At 46.8% G+C, this 22803-nt stretch overlaps 2 protein-coding genes and 1 non-coding gene across 3 annotated transcripts; 1 reads left to right on the top strand and 2 right to left on the bottom strand.

Annotated features, from left to right (window-relative positions):
• Positions 1 to 17985: 17985 nt before the first annotated feature.
• trnac-gca (transfer RNA cysteine (anticodon GCA)) lies at positions 17986 to 18057 on the bottom strand. Its single transcript has one exon. It is a non-coding gene; the product is annotated as a tRNA-Cys (tRNA).
• Positions 18058 to 18272: 215 nt separating this feature from the next.
• pomp (proteasome maturation protein) lies at positions 18273 to 20533 on the top strand. Its single transcript, XM_023798306.2, has 6 exons — positions 18273 to 18366; positions 19009 to 19109; positions 19409 to 19469; positions 19950 to 20051; positions 20143 to 20236; positions 20339 to 20533. Exons 1-6 carry the CDS (start codon positions 18364 to 18366, stop codon positions 20404 to 20406), a joined length of 429 nt encoding a protein of 142 aa, XP_023654074.1. The 5' UTR covers positions 18273 to 18363; the 3' UTR covers positions 20407 to 20533.
• A 172-nt stretch (positions 20534 to 20705) lies between these two features.
• On the bottom strand, positions 20706 to 22691 carry spag16 (sperm associated antigen 16). The gene has a single exon (XM_023798305.2). The coding sequence runs from the start codon at positions 22651 to 22653 to the stop codon at positions 20842 to 20844; it is 1812 nt and encodes a 603-aa protein (XP_023654073.2). The 5' UTR covers positions 22654 to 22691; the 3' UTR covers positions 20706 to 20841.
• Between the last annotated feature and the right edge of the window lie 112 nt (positions 22692 to 22803).

A 22803-nucleotide genomic window follows, 5' to 3' on the forward strand; every position in this document is an offset into this window, starting at 1 on the left:
GCACGTCTTCTGCAGGATGTACCATTGGCTGCTGCTTTGCGTTTCTCTGGAGCTCGGGGCTAACTGGGTAGGGCAACGGCGTGCTGCGCCGACTGCTTTCTGGCACTTACAGTCTGCTGTGTGATGTCCTCTCTTTCCAGTGTGACCCCCATGAGCGGTTTTGTTCATCCAAAAAGTCAATTTGAGGCCCCCCAGTGTAGTGATTGTTTGTGGCCAGCAGGCAGCCCCACACAAATAATGGCTTCAGTGGTGGTGCATTCACATGTGGCTGGGATCCCAGGGCAGTGGAGAAGCTTGTGCAGACACATAGGTACTTAGGGGACATGTGCTCCCCAATATTTAATTTACCATTAAATTATTTAGTTGTGTCCCCACCCCATTATCAAACCCTTAGTTTAACCTTAGTCCTTAATTGTCATTGACCAGAGAACACAAAATGTGTTCTCTGCATTTAACCCATACAGTATGTGACATAGCAGGGGGCAGCTAATCCAGCACCCAGGCAGTAGTGCTTGGGGGCAGTACTTTGCGGTACCTCTGTGGTGCCTTGCTGGTCAGGGATTCGAACCTGCAATTTTTCAATTACAAGCACGCATCCCTAACCAGTAAGCCACCACTGCCCTGACCTTAGTAATAACATACGCATCCATGTTTAGCAAGTCATACTCTAGTCTTAGCATGGTTAACTTACCATTTGCACATACCCTTAAGCATTAATGGAAAACATAATAATCTTACTACTATTCTGTCCATAAACTGTCGGTGTTGGCATAGTTATTACTGTCTTAACCCTCTATGTGTGTAATTAGCTTTATCATGGTTATCGTATCATGTTTATCTTGCTGGTGCTTGCGTAATAGTGTAAAATCAGCTATTGTCGTTTTTTTGAGGCTGGGAACACTTGCATGTTGTGAGAAGTAGTGCAGTTGCCAAGGTTATTTGAGCTCTGGGTTCACAACTCTCATGAACTTTGTGGGGGGGTTGTTTCAGGTTGCTGCATTAACCATGCTAATGCTAACAGCCTTAGTAATTTCTGCATGAACTTGCCCTCACTACATCTATCATCTGATCTCAGATCTGAGTTTGCCTCAGTGTCATTGGCGTTCTGAGTCTGGTCCCGCTTCTCTGTCAGTTAGCGTGCTTATCTGAGTTATAACTCTGCATGTATTATGGTGTTCTTGGTTTAGCATTGTTATCGCTTTAATAACTCGATGCCTGAATGTTTTCTTTAGGCTCACGCACAATCTGACTTTCAGTTTAATGCAGATTCTCTCCATACATTGACACTGGTTTCTGGTTTCCTTGTATCAGGAAGATCCAGGGCGATGGATGGAGGGACCAGCGCTGGTTGAAGGGGGTGTCGGGCCAGTGGTTCCAGGAGATCCAGCAGTCCAAGCGGAGGAACGGAACCGACAACGGGCACCACACCCAGTCACCTCTCACACCCAGAGGTAAGAGGCTAGGTGATAAGACACACAGCTGACAGATACGCACACACTGCTAGTCCCGGTGTATGTGTGAGACCATGTCTGTCTTACTCTAACTGTGCACTTTTCTAAGCTTCCTATTGGATACTGGAGGTGACAGAACTGGGCCAATGAGGTTTAATCATTACAAGTGCAGGACTAGAGAGCTGGGTTGTAAAAAGTGAGTTTACATTTTTATGGCAGTGGCACTTTCATGACATTTACAACACATGGATCCACATACTGGGTGAACCATGTGCTACAGCTGTTTGCAGCCTGAAACACAGAAAAACAGAGAAGAACCTCTAGCCTGTATGTAATTATGGTGACTTGTGATCAATGTGACAGGTAGCTGGCAGATGCTAGGTCCTGATTCTGGAATGTTCTCATTCTTCTTACCTTAGAGACATCCCTGACGTCAGGGAGGCTTCTCAGAAAGCCTGGGGACAGGAGGGAGAACCACGGCAAGGCCGTCTCCCCCAGACGGGCCTCATTCCGTTCCCGGGTCACCTCGCTGTTGGCCTTCCGGTTCCTCCAGAAGGGATCAGCCTCCCGCAGGAGCCGAGACAGCAGCTTCAGGTAAGCACCGAGGCAGGTGGGCTGCCTGCTGCCTAGCTTTGGATGCACCATGCATGGCTGACCATGAACAGCAGAGGTTCCTGGTGATGGCGGGCCTCTGCCTGAGCATACCAGTGTTAAAATAATTGAGGGCAGAAGGTTAGGCTTACATATGTCATGTGGCACGGTACAATGAGCTCTTTAGAGTGACACGCATGAGAGCCCTTATCCCCCATTCCGCCAAGGGTGCGTCCCTCCTGGGTGGGGTGTGCTGGCGTCGAGAGCAGCACAGGGCGGGGCTAGGATGGAATGTGGCCCAGCTGGTGCCTTTGGGAACAGCTGGGCTGTCTCCAACATGCAGCCAGCGAGTTTTCAACTCACTCTGAAGCTGCCCTGTCTGGGCGTAGCTCTGCAGGGAGACACTGGATCCCATTTGCGTGCAGAGCGAGTTGGCCCCTTTGAAGGTGTCGAGTTCCTGCTGCAGCAGCCACATGTACCGCTGTGGGTCACAGTGTCAGCTTGGTGAATAAATGCGCTGTGTAGAGCCGGCACTGACCTGCAGTTTAGTGTGAGGAGTCTGTGTTTGTTGTGGCCGTTGCTTCGGAGAAACATGGCTCTTGGGATTACATTTAATATGCCCTCAGCCAGCATTTGGCAGAAGCAGTTTGGGGTGAATCCCATTACTAGAGCTGCAGCTGCTGGGATGTGGGAGGCATCTGCCTGGCGGTTGTTTGATTTCTGCCTTCTGTTCTGCAGCTGTGCTGGAGCCAGTGGACCCAGTGCAGGGGCTGGAGATCAGGAGCATTCTGGTGTCCACCTTACAGAGCAGGTACAGTGGCCCATTTCCCTGTGTGGAGAAGATCAGTGTCTTGAAGTTCCCCCCAGACACCTGTACTATCCTTCAAAAATTAGCCACATTAACTGGATTGTCCAATTACGCAAATCCGTTCAGCAGCATGGGCTCTGAAGTTTAATTGACAGGGGCCCAGGCATACCTGGGACTCATATGGAGAGTCACACTTCCAAATGTCACTCATTCTGCTTCTGCCTTCTTGTGTGACTATCAGAAGCAGGGTTTTCAAATGAATATTAAATAATCTGTTAAAGGGTGAAGGCCGAAGCCATATCAGGTGAGATGAGATTACAATGTCCCCACAATGTGATTAAAAACCTCTATTTTGAAGGTGTGGGGATAATTTTCCTGGTACCCATAAGGATAATATGGCACATAACAGTAATGATAATGACAGCAACAATAATAATAATAATTAATTGACAACAATAATAATAACAATACTAATAGTGCAATGATGCTCCTTGGTGTTTTAAGCATTGAGCTGGAGGCAGTTTCTCTGGCACCACTCTGCAAAGTCATTGAGTCCCCCTGTATTTGCGCTCATCACCACCTGTAATACAGCCAGCAAACAGCAAGTCATCTGAAAATTTCTGGATGTGACAACTGTATGTGTTGTATGCAAAGTCTCCGGTGAACAGAAGCAGTTCCCTATGGAGAACCTGTACTACCCAACACACAGTCCAGTGTTCTAACATACTGTGGTCTGTTGGTGAAGTAGTCGATAGTCTGGGATACAAGGTGCTATCCTTTCTATTTTGTTCCTCAGCAGTGATGGTATTATAGTGCTGAATGCACTGGAGAAATCAAAGAACATGATTCTCACAATGATTCCCAGCTTTTCCAAGTGGGACATGGATCTGTGCCGCATGTAAATGAGCAGGGGGTCCATGAAATATTACTGTGTCAGTAGAGGGTCCATAGAAGAATTTACCAGTAGTCTGAGATGGGCCAAAATAAGCATTTCCAGAGTAGTAGTAGTAGTAGTAATAATAACAGTAGTAGTAATAAGAAGAAAAATAATAATTAATAAGAATAATGGACTCCCATTCTTCACTGAACAGGGACCACATCCGGATTTGACAAACAACAGCCCCACTGTTCAACAACAAGAAGACTCTGAAGGTGAGGAGAATCTCTCATGTATGATGTCACTCGTATGAAAATTGTAGAATGTGGTAAATAGGAAAATGTTTTTATGCTGTTCCTAAAACTGTACCCTTTGTTTTAGGGGCCCCAAACCACAGACCTTCAGAACATCATGTAGAACCCAGGAAACCAGAGACTAGACCAGTCCAAAGGAGAGCTTGTTATCCTTCAGTCCCAGAAGAACCCAGAAAGCCAATTCTCAGAGACCAGATAGACCTGTGTGTAGCACACAAACGTGGGAGCTACCACAACAGCCTCACTGACTCACTTGGAGAGCCTCCTGTCACTGACTCGCTTGGAGATCCTCCTGTCACTGACTCACTTGGAGAATCCACCATAACTGACTCACTTGGAGAATCCACCAGCATTAAATTTCTCAGAGAATCCACCTTCATTGAGTTGCTCGGAGAGTCTACCGGCAGTGACTTGCTTCGAGAATCCACCGGCACTGACTTGTTAAAAGATTCTGCTGTCTTCTTGCTAAATCAGCCTGCCAGTGGGATTGCCTTTCACACTGAACAAGCTTTCGATTGTCAGAGAAACTCAGACCTTCCCAAGTCTAACCTTGTTCCTTTGCCAATTGTTGCCTCTTTTTCTGGTCTGAAGCATTCCAACTCCTTGCCCACCCTCCAACTCCAAAGCGATGAAACGCCCCATTCAGAGTTGCCTGCTCACCTCAATCCACTAGTAACCATGTTGCCTCCTTCAGTGGTCACAGTTGTTGCTCCGCATTGGACAGGAAAGTTTAGGAGACCCAAGCAGGGAGCTGAAACCCCACAGGCTGTAAAGGAAGCCAACGGGAGGAGCCAGGAAGTCAGGTGCAACTCTTATGTTTTTAAGGAGCAGCAGACTCTCAGACACAGAAATTCAGTTTCTCAATCATTTCTGGGCAGAAAGACTGTGCAGGACAAGGTAATATTTCATGGACTTGACACTCCACAGAGACAACCAGCCACTGAGAGTGCACGGGGTTTGGTTGGCTGGCTTCCTGAGAGGACTACATCAAGGATACCTTTGTCTGCATCTGTCTCACTGGACAACAGCACAAAGATCTCCACTGGTTCCAGCTCCTCACTTGTACGTCCAGGCAATGGCCACTGCAGCTCGCTGGATGTCCACCATTACAGGAGAATATCTGAGGTCAGTTGCCAGCAACCTCCTGTGGCTCGTTTCAAAGGGTATTCATCCCCAAGCAGCATTTTGCTGTCTCTGCGGGGAGGTGGTTCTGCCTTAGGCAGTCCCGGAACACTCTCCTCCTCTATATATGCCACTACTCCTCTCTCTCACCCTGGCAGCACCGCGAATGCTGCCAAGTCCGCTAGGGAGGGGCAGTTGCAGTATACTCAAGGGGATGGGTCAGATCGACTATACTTTATGAAAAGCCAAACTCTCCCACGCAGATCGACACTGCCCTGGCGGAACCATAACCAGAAAGATGCTGCGGGACTGGATCATTATGACCGTGCTTCCTTGGGGTACCCTCTTTCTCATCATACACTCCCTGGGCCTGCCGACACACAGAATCACCCTGAACAGAGCCCAGATAGCCTCAGTTCTACAATGAACCTTGGTAATAACCAAAAATCAAGCAATGCCCATAACATTTTCACCTTGCCCAGAAACGGTTCCTTATGGACACCTGATACCAAGAAAGTCCTTCCTAGCTACACCATGTCCAACCCCACTCACCCAAGCTCCTTCAGTTCTCATGACTTGCCAACATCCAAAAACAGTTCGAGCAATGTGCCCAACCAGTCTGATAAGCTACGAACCCCTTCCCAGATGTTCAATTCGAGGAACAGGAAAAATGTGATATCTTTCTCTCAAAGCAAAGACATTTCACCGAAAGAAGGGGCTGTCCCTATCCACACATTGAAGGAGCATTACTCTGCAAATACTCTCAGTCCTACGGCTGTGACTAGTCCCACAACACCAGAGAGAAGCTGCCACTTTGAGGAGAGTCCAATGACTCTTTGTTCAACTGGTGAGACTAACCCCACAACACTAGGAAAATCATCCAACAGTGTGGACAATTCAGAAATTCACAGAGTACTGGTTGTGAGAATTCCTGCATCCCCAAGAAGATCTTCTGGGAATGTGGACCATTCAACTCCTCCCAGGTCTATGGCTGTGACTAGTCCTGTAGCACCAGGAAAATCTTCCCAATTTGTGGACAATTCAGTAACTCACAGGATAAGGGCTATTATAAGCCCTGGAGCATCCCAAGGCATGGACCATCCAGTAGCCCTCAATCCACCTGATGTGACCAGCAAGACAAGATCAGCAAGATCTTCCAGCACTATTGACAACTCAAACATTCACAGATCAATGGTTATGAACAGTCCTTCATCACAAACAACTTTTTCCTATTCTGTGGACAATTCAAAAACTCATAGCCCAAAGGCTGTGACCAGCCCCACATCACCAAGAAGATCTTCTCACAGTGTGGACAACTCAATATTTCTCAGTCCAGGGGCAGTGCCAAGGTCATCTTCTCCAGCTGTATCTCACCAAGATGTGAATAGTTCTATGTCTCACAATCCACTCTTCCTGACTACTAATGTGTTGCCCACAGAATTGCCTCAAAATATTGATGATAAAAAAGTTGAAAGTCTAACAAAAACAACAAGTCCCAGTGCAGCATCAAGGCCATTTAAATTTTTAGACAGTCCAAATGTGAGGACCCACAGTCCAGTATCACAGGCTAATTTAACCAGATTGCCCCAGAGTAGCATCACACCAGTGGAAATAAATGGTCCTTCATTGTCAATAAGATCAAGTCTGAATAATGCAAGCATTCAAAATCCAACAAGTCAGAATAATTCTAATTTGTCAAAAGAATCTCACAACAGTATAAATAATACAAAGATCCTGAGTTCAAGTGGAGCACAGACAGTCGTTACAGTAAATAAATCGTCTGATGTGGAAAGCTCAAAAACTGATAGTTCAACAGCATCATCCAGTCCCATACTATCGGAGATACCACCCGTTAAAGTGAGAAATTCAAGAATTCCAAGTTTAGAAGGACTTTCTTATTCCACTGCCAGCTTCTTATCACGTAACAGTGAGGGGGCTAGCTTGTCCCACAGTGGGGACACTACATGTAGTCCATCACCACTGAGTTGTCCTGTGCTGCAGACAAGATCAGTTTGCAGTGTGGGTGCTCTCAAAACTTACTCTTCCCAGAGACAATACAGTCCTCCCAGAGTTGTCTCCCCCACACAGAAGTTCCCTGATCCAGAACTCAGAGAATCCCCTTTAAGCCCCACAGAAAATAACAGGATTACATCTTGCAGGCAGCACTGTTTTCACAGCAGACATCCTGCCTGGTCCTCAGCTAAGGATACACACTCAGAAGCGGCCCAAAGATTATCATCGGAGACTGCTTACCTGAACACCACAGTTAGCAGAAGTTCTCAACCTCTGTCACCCCTCCCTGACTCAAAGAGGATGTTTTCCTCAGAGTCCGTGGTTGATATCAGTACATACAGTGAAGGTTCCTTTGACCTATCAGGAAACGTTAAATTGTCTAGTCCTGATTTACAGAAGCAAGCATTGAATATGAATGTCAGTGAAGTGTCTGACAACATTTTCAATCCTAACACCAAAACTGCAGAGAAGTTACAGAATGCTGACTGTGGAGGTTCAGGGCTTCTTGGGTTTAACCGGGAGCAAGGCAAAAACACAGTTCTCAGAAAAAAGCCGACTGGTATAGTGGTTAGCATAGATGAGGTCTGGTACCAGTCTGCCAATCTCAGGGCTAAAGATGAGAAAGCACTGGAGAAGCCACTGCGAGATCATAGGTTTGTGTCTATACAGGAACAGAACTCACATAAGAGTCTACTGACATTAACAAGCAAGAAAGACCATACCAGCCCAATGTCTCCTGTGGTGGCAACCGATTTTTACTTTACTGAATGTGAAACAATAGAAGTAAAAGAGAACCAGGGTAGGAATAACTCTGATGTGATGTCAAATGGCACCAAAATGAGTTTCAGTTCAAAGCAGTTTGAAGATGAACTTCAGACATCGAGGAAGAAAAGCAGGGTCGAGATGCCACTCATCCAAAACAGAACCAGCAGCTCTGTCTCAAGCACCGCGAAAGAGGATGTTTCAAGGGTCCACAAGAACATCATTGAAAAGGAGGTGGCAGATTTTCATCTTGACTACAGTCAGACATCATGGTTGACTGAAGAGAACAACCAACCCAAAAATGTATCTGAGATAGACAGCATAAGTAGTAGTTCAAACTGTCTCTTTGATAAGAGTAGGAACTCCTCCTACCAAAGGAGTCCATACTCACCTGTAAATACCCACAGTGTCTCTGTTGAACGTTACACCCTTGTCCCAGGACCCAGGAGATCCTCGCTCAGTCCCAGAAGTAGCCAGTTAAGCTTTGACTTTGATTCTGATGATGCCGATAATGAAAATGTCTTCTACAGAGGGAGCTTAGAAAGGAAGTCCAAAAGGAAGAAGACCATTTCTTTCTCTGAACTAAATGACTACCAGGTATGTGTGGGTGGACAGGTTGGTGCTGCTGACAGGACTGGGAACACGTCTCTTTCCAGGAGTCTTAAGGACATCTCTCAAGAGAGCCAGAGTCATCCTTTCTCAGATTTCAGCCTGAAGGCTGGACGTTCGTTTTCTGTGAGTAATGTCCACGCCAGCCGCCCATCTGGCTCTGCTCGCATGGCCACTGTTCCTAGAATGACCAGCATTGACAGCCTCAGAGGCGCTGATATTTTGGACGTTGTGCCGAAGCAGCGATCCCGGGCTCAGTCCTGCAGCATAGATCAAGCTGTTTACAGGGATGAGAGTGGGAAGCAGGTGACCACAGGCAGGAATCTGTCACCTCCCAGCCTGCACAAGCCTTCCTCTGTACAGGCTGATGAATTGTCGCCATCACCCCCACCATCACCCCTCTTTTCTCCCCCACGGATGTCTCGACCACCCAGCTCCTCACCCAGGAGTAGCTTGACCTCACCAGACAGCCTGTCCCCCAGAGGGTGTTTGCCCTCCAGGGGATACAAGTCAAGCCTGTCAGACCTTGGGGAGTCTGACTCAGATACCACCACAGACGATGAGTATTACCTGAATGGTGACAAAGGTGAGAAGGAGACAGAACTATAAAAGTGGACAATGTTCTAGGGTTTTCTGATCTCTGGGTCAGCTACTCATTGTTATCCATGGCTGCATCTACATTTAATTATGAAACCAAAATATTGATTTTTTTTTTTTTAATGGTTTAAGGATTCCTTACATCTGCTCTCAAGCCAGCCTTTCCAATTGATGCACTTTGATTCTCCTTATCTCCAATCTTACATTATTTCAGTTGGTTGAAGTTGCTATTTAAATGTTTTTTTTTATAAAAAAAATCATGCTATTTTCTGACATGGTGTTTTGTTTCTGTTCTTTTTCAAATGTACTTTGATTAAAAAAAATGTCATTTAATTTTGTCTGTAATTTATGTAACTCTAGGATTTCCTGAACATACACACACACACACACACACACACACACACACACACCCGCTCGCACACACACACACACACACACATGTGGAGTAAACATATTCTTATGGGGACCACATCATTCATTTCAGTGGGAAAAATGCTAATGCTAACTATGACAACCTTAACCCCCACCCTGCCCTAACCATAACCATAAGTAACCTAACAAAATACAAGAATTTTTGCATTTTTAGTTTTTTCATAGCAGTCACCGATTTTTATAAAATAGAGTTTTCCCTTATGGGGACCAGGAAACCGGCCCCCATAAGGGAAAAAAAACGGATATCACATTATGGGGACATTATGTCCCCATAAGGATAGGTAAACCCGCTCACACACACACACACACACACACACACAGACACACACAGAGGTTTGTGATTATATCTTTGTGGGGACTCTCCATTCATTTCTATGGTGAAATCTTTAATCACGAAATTGACAACCTTAACCCCTACTCAGCCCTAACTGTAACCATAAGTAACCAAACAAAATAAGAGAATTTTGGCATTTTTAGTTTTTTGATTGCATTCACAGATCTTTGTGGGGACCTGAAAATGGTGCCCAGCATCAGAATAAAAGGCTTTTATTACATTTTTGGGGACATTTGGTCCCCACAATGTAATATAAACTTAATCCACTCACCCACACACACACACATACATATATATGATGTTAGTGCTGCCCGTGAGGTTATCAGCATATTAGTGGGTTGGTTTGCTGGTTGTCAACAGCTTCATAAAACCGGGCCATGGAATGTGACATCACCCGCGATTTGATGCTAACTGACCAAACCGTCGTTTAGATAAAGAACGACTCTGCCGGCCTAGATGTGTGGAATGCACCAGCAGTGTTTATCTGCCTTTCAGTTATTGTTTCCAGCACATTCCACTGAGGTGAGCTCCACCCACAATAACACAAACCACATTTCCATATATAGCTAAGTCACTGTTAACTGAAATGGCAGCTTAGCACAGCATCATGAGCATGTGTCAGCAATTCCAGTTATTTTCACTAATAAAAAAATCAGCTGTTAAGGTTTTGGAGTGAATTATTTTTCTCCTAGAAATGTGTAACAAACTCTAAACCACGCTGGTGGTGTTTTTGCACAGTTGTGTAATCGAGGGTGGATCCAGGAACAACAACAATGTCTCTGGCACCTAAATTGTTTCTTCAGAGCAGCGTTCTGAGCCATGTCCATGCGTATCTCCATTATCCAGCAGAGGGTAACCGTTACCTTGGTGGCAGTCCTGGCCAGTCTTAGGCATTAGGTGGGGGACCTGGGTGAGATGCCAGTGTCTCTTAATAACATGTCCCCAAAATTCATCTACAATACCTGCCGCTATGGTGATCCCTGGGTGTGTTATTCCCCTCGCTCTGCCCCCAGTGGCTCAAACATGCACATGTCATGTGTTTTGTGAATGTTCATGCCATTATGGGCAATGTTGATCGCAATTTCTGAAGTCCATGTAATTACAGGCTTGTCCGTCCTGTTCTCAATGAATACTTTAGCTCTTCGTCCAATGCCAACACGGCAATCGCGGTGACTAAGGCAGTTGTTTTGGTTTCACACAGAGACATTTTGTGACTAGTGCGGGGGGGGGGGGAATGCTAAGAGTCCGGCCTACTCCCAGTGCTGGTGGTGGGGGGGGAGTCACGCCCAGGAGGAGTGTCTGCATGTAGTGAGGGTAAGGCAACCAGTGATGAACGGGACAATGATAAATGATGGCTTGATACATTAAGAAGAGGCCTGCCATTTACATGCGAGAGACGGAGCCCTGCTGGTCAGGTGAGGGCCCCTGTGATGTAAGACAAATGGTGTGGGAAGCACTGCCACGCAGCCCTGCCTCGGAGGGAGGAATGCAGCTCTGTGACGTGCTGCTTGCTGACGGTCACATCGCTGAAGGCTGAGTGCATGCCTTAGTTCACTGCAGCCCTAGATACCTCTTGCTTTAAAGATGGAGTCTTCCTTGAAAACGATTCTGTTTTTCTACTGTTGTTACGGAGATGGAGCCCTGTCTGCTCATGCTATTGAGGGCCCATCACATCATGCCTGCCATGGCTGCGTTTACTGCTAAGGAGGTTTCCGACGGGCTACTTGGACTTGGAGCTGGGGCCTCACTGGGGGGAGAGGGTGACAGGGATTGACAGCAGCTGTCACCAGCAAACTCATTCGTAGCACATTGTGTACATCGGCATCCAAGATGATCTTCAGCAGCTGTGTGTATTGCGTTATCTGTTCACAGAGCTATGGAGGCAGGGTGCCGGCAAGACTGATAATACCTGTTCACTTACCTAAGATAATCGGGCAGGTATGAGCAGGGGATTAGATCAAATGCCTGTCAGGTGATCATATTTAGACACTTAAACAGCCATGTTACAAAGAAACTGCTCCAAGCAGTATGTTAAGATCCATCCTGTGTTAATAAATGTAGATGTATTCTCATCACTATGACAACAAGAACAAGAGCCATTTTTAAGCGAAATCCACAGTTATGAACTACTGAATGAAAAGATGATGCAATGTGTTTTAAGAGTGGGTTTGGTGCTTTTTGTGAAGTAAAGAACAGCCAGAGCCTGACCGTACACGTCGGAGAAAGAGTCTGCCTCACTCTGGAGGTGGGTGTTGGACCGTGTCTGGGCTGGTGATCACTCCAGATCACCAGTGATTAAGAAAATGAGAGTAAAGGCAGAGTGTGTGAGCGGGTAATCTCCCAATAATGGTAACCATGGAAACGCAGCATCATTTGACCTGCACACATCTGCCAGGAATTTGGAAGTAATGAAAGCCCTGATGTCACTCTTGTGAACCTGATCGTTGTGCGTGCACTCAGTTGCTGTAGCAACTGCCCTCTGCGTGCTCCTAAGTAGTTTATCGCAATATAACAATGAAAATTTGTTTGGTACAAATAATATGGAGTTAATCACAAGACATGTGTAAGCTGAGGAATGACTAACCTCAATCCTGAATTACCAGAATTTTTTAGTCGGTAATGAGATTCCAGAAAGAAACTACCTACGGTAGAGTTTCCTTTTCACTGTATGAAATCTCTACCTTGGTAACACCTCTAAAATTTACATAGAAGAAGCCACTTTGACCTTTATATTATCTAGTAAAGCAGGGTAACCTTTCCGCTTTTACGAAAAAATGTACCATGAAATGTAACCCTCTGTACCCTTTTGTGACATGATGCTGTCACATGTTAACATGCCCGCTGTCTCATGTTACATGTTCCATGTGTGCTGCGGTCTGTGCTGGTGTGTAGCAAGCTGGGAGATCACAGAATACACACACTTAATTCTTTGTGATTTTAACATTATCTCTTTGCTATCTTTTCTTGTCATATACACCTCATTCAGAATTATTAGGCAAGTTTGTATTTTGCTTGTATCTTCTCTTCAGACCAATAATTTCAGGCAAGATTAATCTCTTATTATGAATGAACTGTGTAAAAATAGATCATACTCAGTATTTGGTCTGAGTGCTTTGCTGATCGGAAACCTTAGATTCTTCCCTGTGCAGAATTATTAAACAAATTATTATTACTATTACAATGGGACAAAAGAGGACAAAGTGGGGAAAAAAAAACAAAATAACGATGTGTGCCTGTCAGAGGGATGCAAAACAAATGTGATCATCGTACAATCTAATGTTTTGTGGCTAACAGCCAAAGATGGAAGAAGCATGTAGCTACAAGAAGACGCACATTTACTGAAATTAAAGGGGAGACTTCCAGATACTTTTTACCATCAAATGGCATGAGATTTCAAAACTGCAATATGAGCAGAATCTCCAGAAGTAATAGGTGCAGTGAGCTACGTGACATGGCTAAGGTCAAAAAGGCCTCTACTCAATAAAGCATGCAAGATAACACATCACGAATGAACACAGGCACATCTCAATACTGATTTTACAAAGGTCTTGCGGATAGATAAGATGAAAGTGACGCTTGATGGAGCAGGTACACAGGCCTGTGATGGACACCTTCTTCAAGCACTGACCAGGTGGTGGAGGACTGATGGTGTGGACCACAATTATCAGTGATGAACTTGTCTGAACTTTCCAACTTGAAGATAGTGTAAAAATGAACCCCATGATCTTTCTCCCATTACACCTTCTTTAAATACTGGTATAAGAAGTAGTTAGCAGGTTTTAAAAAAGGTCATGATATTCATGCAGAACAATGCTCCTTAGCATGAATTGAAGTATTCTATACATTGGCCAAGAAAGGCTGGAAAGGTGATTGAATTATGACCAGGCCCCCTTCATCACCTAACTTAACACCCTTTGAGAACTACTGGGCATTACTAAAATGTGAGATTTATTAAGGTAGTAGACAGTAAACTTCTCAGCAGCATCTAGGAGGCAGTCCTAGCTGCCTTAGCTAATATAGGATAGTATCGAATTAAAAACTTGACTGGTTCAATGGACAACAGGCTCATGATGATCACTAAGAAGAAATGTGACCATACGGGGCATTAAACTTGGCAAAGTGGACTGTATAGAACGGCTTGTTTGTGACAGACTAATGTAAAATTTTCTCTCTAAATAAATTTTCTTGAAGCAAAAGACTTGTATAAGTCTGCCTAAGTTTTGCTAAAAAATTTCCTCAAGGAATAGTACTTCCATTTAATTCTGCACACAGTGTAAATGTTCACTGCTGTGAAAGATGGAGACAGGTCCAGCTACATGTGTGGTGTAAACTCAGTGAATGCAGATGGAAAGTTGAGCCCTTGCGCTGCTTTGCTTTTTTGCTAGTGTGTGGATCATGGCACCACACCCAAGCCAGAGAGTGTGTATGTAGAGCGTTTCCACATTTGCTCAGCAGCACCCCATGTGGCCGCTACTATATTTACACCAAATATTACCCGACAGCTAGCTCACCCTTCCCCAAATGACGGGATCCAGCCTGGCATACTGCCTCGACCCGGTCAGAAACACTAAGCAGAACCAGCAGCCTGCAATGACAAGCCTGAGCAGAGAATGCTGGCGGCTCCACTAAGAGTCAAAAATCATACAGGGCCCCCCTGGCCCCGGAAGAAGCTATATTAGTGGGTGTCGCCCACAGCTACTGCCGTTTTACCTTTGAACACTAGCTTATTAGTTGTGCGTGAGTGCCAGATGTGTTAGTCAGTACAGACTTCTACGTCTTAAAGAGTTTTAGGTTGAAGCATTGCTTGAGGTGTGCTGGGGATGGGGTGGGGGGAGACTGGGGTTTAGTATTGCCTCTATGAATCCTCTTTCCAGGTCATTCCACCCAGAGATGAGTGATGTCCTGCTTCCTATTTAGCCAGTCAGCCTCATTCACTGATCAGCTTTAACAGATCAGCCCCCGAAGCTCCCTTGGTGTACTGTGGGTGGGGCTTCCTTGCAATGATGGCTGCCATACTACCCCAGGGATGTCAAGCCATAAACAAGCAATAAAAACACAATTTGGCGGTAAATGGAGAGGTGGGTGAGGAAGTGACACCCCGAGGAACCCTCATGTTACACTGAGGCCGTCCCCTTGGGTATGCGGCTCTGCACCATGAACAGGATGGACAGTCGACTGGGCACCGTATTGTGTTTCCTGCATTTTGGATAGCTTTTGTCCTCAGAGTTTTACACGGGTGTGTGAAATAGTTCAGGTGCGTATAAAACAAAACACAATAAATGGATAAATAGTAGCAGCCGCACCTAGCTAATCCATGCATTCCAGTTCATAAAGACAAATAAGAGTGTCAGGTTTCTGATGCTACTGTGCAGTTGTGTGAGCGGGGGAATGTCTCCCAGAGCTTGTCTGTAAACAGGTTGAAATTCTGACATTTCCATGGAGGTTTCTAGAATGGCCCCGGTAATACCGGCCGACTGAGGATTTTAAGAAGCTTGGCGCACACCAAGCATGCTCGGTAGATGCACCCTGTTATGCAGAGAGAATGACCCCCAAATTTGAAGAGAATCTGAAAAATTCATGGGGACCATGAATGGTAACGTTCTAGGAATCTCCTCTCTATCAGAACACACCATTGGCTACATGGGAAATTCATCTGCATCATTAATATCTTCACTGCTATAAGCCTACTGAATGTAGCCTGGGAGGATGACACTGGATTTGTGCACACAGTGTATAAATAAATACCTGCTTATAGTTAAACAGATCTGGGAATTTATAAATAAGAGTATAGAACCAGAAGTGGGTATTTATAGAAATGGATATATGTGAGCTGTTACTGCTCATAATTACTTGGTTAATCAGTGTCCATTTTAGTAGACAGAAATATAGTATAAATTATAATTAACTGGCTGAAATGAAAGCGTTATCTCTGTGACCATGAATGGGCACTTAAACAAAAAATGCTGTTCTGTCCTACAGTGTCCTGCGGGGTACAGTGGGAGTGGGGTGTCCGTGACACACAGGCCAGTAGTCAGGCCAGTGCCTGAAGGTGTGTCTTATGGTAAATAGAGACCTGTCCATGTCCCCAGGTGTCCCCAGGAGTGCCTTATATAATTTATTTTTATATAGTGCCTTTCAGAACAAAGTCACCCCAAGGCCACTTCACATAGGTGTGTTGTAATACATTCCTACATCATTTATGCAGAATAATTCAAAAACAGGGAAAAGGAAAGACTAAGAAGTAAAATAATGAAGCAAGATGACAACAGAGGAGAGGAGCCAAAAACTCCCAACATAGGGAGAAAAAAATCCTCTTGGGGTCTAAGGTCCACCCCCCCCCCAAAGTCCATCAAAGACTCAGTTTTCTGTGCTGGTCTGTGTGAGGTAGTAGATTGAAGGCTGCATAGCGCCATGTCCCGTGTCCCCAGCTGTGTGATACAGCCCAGCTGTCCCATGTCCCTTCAAGTCCCCAGGTGTGCTGTCTAACGGCACATAGAGACCTGTCCCGTGTCCCCAGCTGTGTGTTAAGAGCCAGCTGTCCCATGTCCCTTCATGTCCCCAGGCTTTGTGCTGTTACTCATCACATTGTGTTTTTCTTGGACGCCGCCAGTATAAGTGAGCAGACCCACCCGTGATGCCGCTAGCTTTTCTGGCTCAGCCCTGGATGGCTCATTGTTGATGCTGATGAAAGGAAAGAGGTTTTGGACTGCAGTCTGGTCCACTCCCTCTCAGCTTACCTCATCTCAGCTCTGTCCTGATGCCTGTCAGCCAGTCCCTGGGGATAAGGGCCCAACGGTGACATCACTCTGCCAATCATGGGATTTGAGCCAGTGACCTTCTAGTCAGCTTTAACCTGCAGAACTACACACCACCCTGTGTGTGCTGTCAGTGTGTCACATCCATCTCTTCCATATAGCGTTGATCTTCTGCTCCAGTCTAAGCCAATCACGCCCACATTGTAAGGACCCCATTCAAGAGTTTACTGTTTCCTAGCAGACTGCCTTTCCCCCCAAACATCTACCACAAGGTCCTTGACCCTTAGTGGACAGGCAGGCCCAGGCAATTCACCCTGCCCACCCCCACAAGACTCAGTGATCCAGAAGCTCCACAAGCATAATGCCTTAGCTCAGTATGACCACTCTGACTGGTGCCTTCACCAGCACTAGCAATCACTAACAGAAGGATTACCACCTCCTTTCTCCCTGCATAGGGATCCTGTCACCCTGGAGACCAGCACTAAGGTGATTCAGGTCCATTGTGGATGAAGAAGAGGAAGGAGGTTATGTGGCTGCAGATGAGTTAAGGTTACTGCTCCTAATGGGTTTTTCTCCCCAGATGCATCATGGGAAGAAAGAGCATGGCCAGCAGAGGATCCTCAGGGATTCATGATCGACACATAAAATGAAAGCATATATTATTTTATATCAGTATTACATGTAGCAGCATGCGTAGCAGGTCTGTGTGAGTCAAACAAACATGCAGATCAAATCTATCAGAAAGGAGAAAAACAGGCTCTGTGTCGACCAAACATCTCGCCCCAGTCATGAGCAGCTCTCTGCTGGCTTTAAATTCTGCTGCCACCTGCTGATGGATAATAACTGAACCCAGTCGATGTTTATGGGCAGGGAGCTCATGCATCACAGTGCTCTGTCTGACAGCCACCAGTCAATGCAGGAGATGTTAAGGCACTGAACTGTAGGGCCTGAAGCTTATCCCAGGTAGAACAGAGCAAAAGGCTAACTCTGTTCACGTGTGAGATAGTTTGTACTATTATGTCTGCGTGTGTTTATAAATTGTTATAACATTTCTCATTCCTTAGGAGATGTTTAAAATCAGGTGATATCAGAGCAGGAAAACAATAAAGACACATTTTACCCAAATTCTGCAGCACATCATTTTATATGAATGGAAGGAGATGTGTTCAATTCACTCTGCAAATTGACACCTCAGCCTCTGGCTTTATTCATGAAGGTGTTATTTGGTAATGATTATAACAGTAATAAAAATAATAATAATGTGATAAACACCAATCGCGTTGTGTAATTGATCATACTTTAAAAATAAAAAAAAAAGAAAGGGGGCACCCGGATTTGAACCGGGGACCTCTTGATCTGCAGTCAAATGCTCTACCACTGAGCTATACCCCCAACTGTAAAAATGAAAGCAAAATATCCTATATAAAGTGATTATTGTTAGAGGTTTTTTTTATCAGCTTTTTTCGGGCTATTATAGAAATAAACTGAATATTGCAAAGTATGCATTATTTATGTGACTTTTGATATACAAATAAATAGTTAAATACGGAAGAGTATATTACATGCGAGTTTCTCTCGATGGGAAGTTACGTTTTTATAGTCAGAGGAAATGACATCATCATACTCGCAGTAGACCGGAAGTACCTGATTGGTGTGACGGTTGAGCTGTGCGGAGAAGTGTACGGCCGAGTTATTGTCATGGTGAGTGTTGCTGCTGATTTACATTATAAGATTTCTGTGTGGGGAGTCTCGATATGCCTCGTTAGTATACGGGAAAGTTAATCACCGAGCTTCAATTACTTCTGGAGCTCCGTTTACCAGTCGCCCTGTTTTGATTAGTCACTCCGCTTAGCCGGTTGCTAGTTTGGTTACCTCGCTTTCCAAGTTACCGATTTAGGGTGCGTCTCGTGTTCGTGCTTTTATTTGCCTGTGGCGGGATTAGCTTCACTCGCTTTTAACTGTACTTATTAGATGGCAATGTGAGGAGACGCGGCGTTTGTGCGAAAGTGAAACTAACATGTCATGATGCAGAGGGTCGGGCAAAACGCCTGCGCTGGCCGAGCGGCCCCTTTTTCCTCTGCTGTAGATGCTGACCATGCCACCGTTGTCCTTATTATTTACTTAATTTTTTTGTTTATTTTCGTATCGTGGCCCGTCGTCCTGGGATTGTGGTTTATTTTATACTCCTGGACAAACATCCCCTTCTTTAGGATTAGTAAATGCCTTACCTGTAGTGTTCAATGTGGTGCGAAAATTGGTTTGCTGATTTATGTATGACTATTGAGACTGAGCTCTCCGTGTCAGTGCTGACCCTGTGTTTGTTTGCCCCTGGTTATGCCCCAGAATACCCGTGGCCTGAGATCCCAGCTGAAGGACACCGTCGCCGTGACGGGTCTCTGCCCGCAGGCTGGAGCGTATGGAGTGCAGGACACCCTTCGCAAGGGGTGAGTGCAGTGTGTGAAAGTGTGAAGCCAGCAGCAGTAGCTGCATGTTCAGCCTGTTTATCACACTGAGGTATATGTTTCGAAACCAGGCTGACATTCAAAGCCGACTGCGCAGGTACACCTGTTAAGAAAGTGGCCTTTTCATACAGCAAAGGTGAAGTGTAACAGTGGCTGAAAATTAATGAATAAAAAGTCAGCCGGTGAGAGTGATTGTAATGTTAAAAAAAAAAACAACAAAAAAAAAACAAACGAGCAGCTGTTCGAGTGACAGTGACTGATTGGCTGCCACTTGATTGCAGCTTCACCAGCGTGAAGAATGAGCTGCTGCCGAGTCACCCACTGGAGCTGTCTGAGAAGAACGTGAGTTATGGGCGCATGTGGGTGATCTTCCTGTGTGGCCTTGCCCCCCTCTAAGAACATAAGAAATTTACAAACGAGAGGAGGCCATTCGGCCCATCAAGCTCGTTTGGGGAGAACTTAACTAATAGCTCAGAGTTGTTAAAATGTTATCTAGCTCTAATTTAAAGGAACCCAGGGTTTTAGCTTCCGCTACACTAGCAGGAAGACTATTCCATACTCTAACTACACTCTGTGTAAAGAAGCGCTCTCTCAAATTCGTTTTAAATTTCCACTTATGGCCACGAGTTCTAGTATTTAAACTAATATTGAAGTAGCCATTTGGCTGAACAGCATCAAGACCTGTTAGAAACTTATATACCTGGATCATGTCCCTCCTTAGTCTCCTTTGCTCGAGGCTAAACAGATTCAGCTCAGCTAACCTCTCTTTGAGGTCACCCCTCTCCCCGCTGGCTTACCTGCTCTCGATGCATCTCCCCACAGTTCCAGCTTAACCAGGACAAGATGAACTTTGCCACACTGAGGAACATCCAGGGACTGCATGCGCCGCTCAAGCTGCAGATGGAGTACCGGGCTGCGCGGCAGGTAGGCAGGAGGGAGGGAGCATGAGCCCTTACGCTCTTTGGAGGAAGGCTTGCTTCACACACCACCTGATTCCCCCCCCCCCCCCATGCAGATCCAGAGGCTGCCCTTCCTGCAAAGCTCCAACATCGCCTTGGATACACTCAGGGGCAGCGATGAATACATCGGCTTTGAGGACATACTTAATGGTAAGAATGTGGTAGGGACTCATATGAGGCCTGACTGGGGGCCGGACACTATGATCCGGGCTGTGTTCCCTTGGTAACTGGCTCCCACTGCTGTCCTTACAGATCCAGCGCAGAGTGAGGTGATGGGGGAGCCCCACATCATGGTGGAGTACAAGCAGGGAGTGCTTTGAGTTCATATGCATGTAAACTGCGTGCTTTGTTTCTCTGCCTCTATACAGTACATCCTCTGTTTGCTTTGGGTTCTGTGACAGATTTGGTTATGTTGTGTGTTTGTAATAAAAGTGAAAATCCCCTGTTTAGCTGTTTCTTTAAGCTGCCTTTTTTGGTCCAACAACATCAACAAAAGTTCTTTCTCATGCATTTATATGTGTGGTCCTGTGGTTAGGCACTTGCAGGCGTGTCGGTGTTCTTGTACAATAACATCTATAGTCAGACAGCATTTGCCATAAAATGTTTTATTTCAGCTTAATTTCATATGTAACTAATTTACTTCCTAACAATGTGGATGTTGCTTGGTCACATTGACCAGCAGTACGGCTTTTCTCTGCATTGGTTAAGCATCTTACTTCCCGGGGGGTTAAAGGTCATGCTGCATACGAGCCGCTTCATTCCCAGATTCGCACGGTCCCATCGGAGCCTCCAGACAGGAGGCGCTCGCCTCTGTGGTCGAACACCACGCTGTGGACGGCACCCTCGTGCCCTGTCAGGCCGTTCACCTGCGCTGAGCTGATCTCCACCACCTTGATGGTGCCATCATCCCCAGCGACGGCTAGCTCCCGCCCCAACGGGCCAAAGGCCACCTGGTTGGTGGCATGCGGGCCAAGGTCCACAACGGCCACAGCCTGCGCTGTCCGCACGTCCCACAGCTTCACGATGCCCCGTGAGTCGCAGGAGGCCAAGGCGTCGCCGCTGGTGCTGAATGTCGCGTGGTTGCAGGGGTGCTGGTGGCCGGTGAAGGTCGTGGCGCGCAGACACGTGCGGGCGTCCCACAGGGCCACGGTGCTGTCGGCCGAGGCGGTCAGCAGCGTGCTGGAGGAAACCAGGAAGGCCACACTGTTGACGGCGCAGGCGTGGCCACGCAGCACCCCCCGGCAGCGCTCGCTTTGCAGGTCCCACAGCCTCCCCGTGCCATCCTGTGAGCAGGAGGCCAGGAAGAGACCGCAGGAGTGGAAGGAGCAGCCCCACACAGCGCTGGCGTGGCCTCGCAGTGTCAGCACACAGCTGCCCCGCTCAGTGTCCCACAGTCTCACCGCAGCATCTCCGCCACTGGTGGCCAGGGTCTTGCCATCTGAGTGGAAACAGCACCCTGACAGCCAATCCCCATGTTCCCCCCCCACGCTGGCGACAACCTGGCCCCCTGGCACCTCCAGCAGCTTCCATGTGCCCTCGTCACTGGCTGTGGCCACCAGCAACTCACGCGGGTGCAGTGCCAGGCCACTGATGGGCAGCATGTGGGCCTGTAGGGTGCCGCTCAGCTGAAAGCCTGAGGCCTTGGCCGACAGCGCCCTCCTCTGGGAGAGCAGGGGACTGACACGTGTGTCGGCAGGGAACTCGGAGTCTTTGGAGTGTCTCCCTGCGCTGCTCCGAGTGGTGGGTCGGGCGGGAGAGTCAGACATGCCAGCTGGTGCTGCTGCTCCTGCTTCTCTGCTGCCATCTCGCTCAGGTCTCGCTTGGGAGGCACCACAGGCTGACTTCGCCTCCTGAAGCTGTGTCCTGCTGGTGCTGGTGTTGCGATGCCGTCCCAGTGCCTTGTCCCTCTCCAGGCTGATTAGCACCTTCTGTTTCAGACTCTCCTGGTACTTATGCGTCAGCAGGCTGAGAGCTGCCTCACAAGATGCATGGTGCTTCTGCAGCTTCCTGAGTTCCTCTGTCAGTCTGTTCTTCTCCTGGAGTACGCGCTTGTGCTGCATGCAGTGAAAGTCGCGCTCTTTCTGCACCTTGGCCAGGGCCTCCGAGGCTTTGAGGGACTCTCTCCTGTAAGTGTCACGCTCTCGCTGCATGTCCTCCAGCTGCTTCTCCAGGAGCTGGTTGTGGGTGTAGGCATCAGGCACTGAGCCTGCCAGCTCTGCTCTGAGCTCACCCTGCTGCGCCATCTCATACCACTCCGTCTGAAAACTCTGCAGCGTTCTTTGCATCCGCATCTTGACGAGGAAATTCCGGAGGAAGTCATCAACTGTTTCAGGTATGTGGGACACCTTGCTAGCATCCTTGAAAATTCTGTGGTCCACTGACCCTGTGCCTTCAGTGTGCTCCCGTGTCGCTTTCACAGTGGCCTCCAAACCCTCATCCTCCTCTGTGTGGCTGCTGTCATCATCAAGAGTGACTTCCTTATACTGGTAACCATCCTCGGAGTCTTCTGGTATGGAGACCTGCTCAAAATAAAAAGGACCGTCGTCTGATTCCCCGGGCACTTCCATTTCTGTCTAGCTTGTTTACAATCACCATGGTCACAGAAGTAGCGCTCCAGAGAAAATACCGCGATATCTTTTGTGAGTCTCGCGAGCCGGGCCCGTCATGTGTGCCCGTCCATAGATATATATATAGAATGACTAGATGTATTATGACGA

This window comes from Paramormyrops kingsleyae, chromosome 4 (assembly GCF_048594095.1).
Source record: "Paramormyrops kingsleyae isolate MSU_618 chromosome 4, PKINGS_0.4, whole genome shotgun sequence".
NCBI classification, from domain to species: domain Eukaryota; kingdom Metazoa; phylum Chordata; class Actinopteri; order Osteoglossiformes; family Mormyridae; genus Paramormyrops; species Paramormyrops kingsleyae.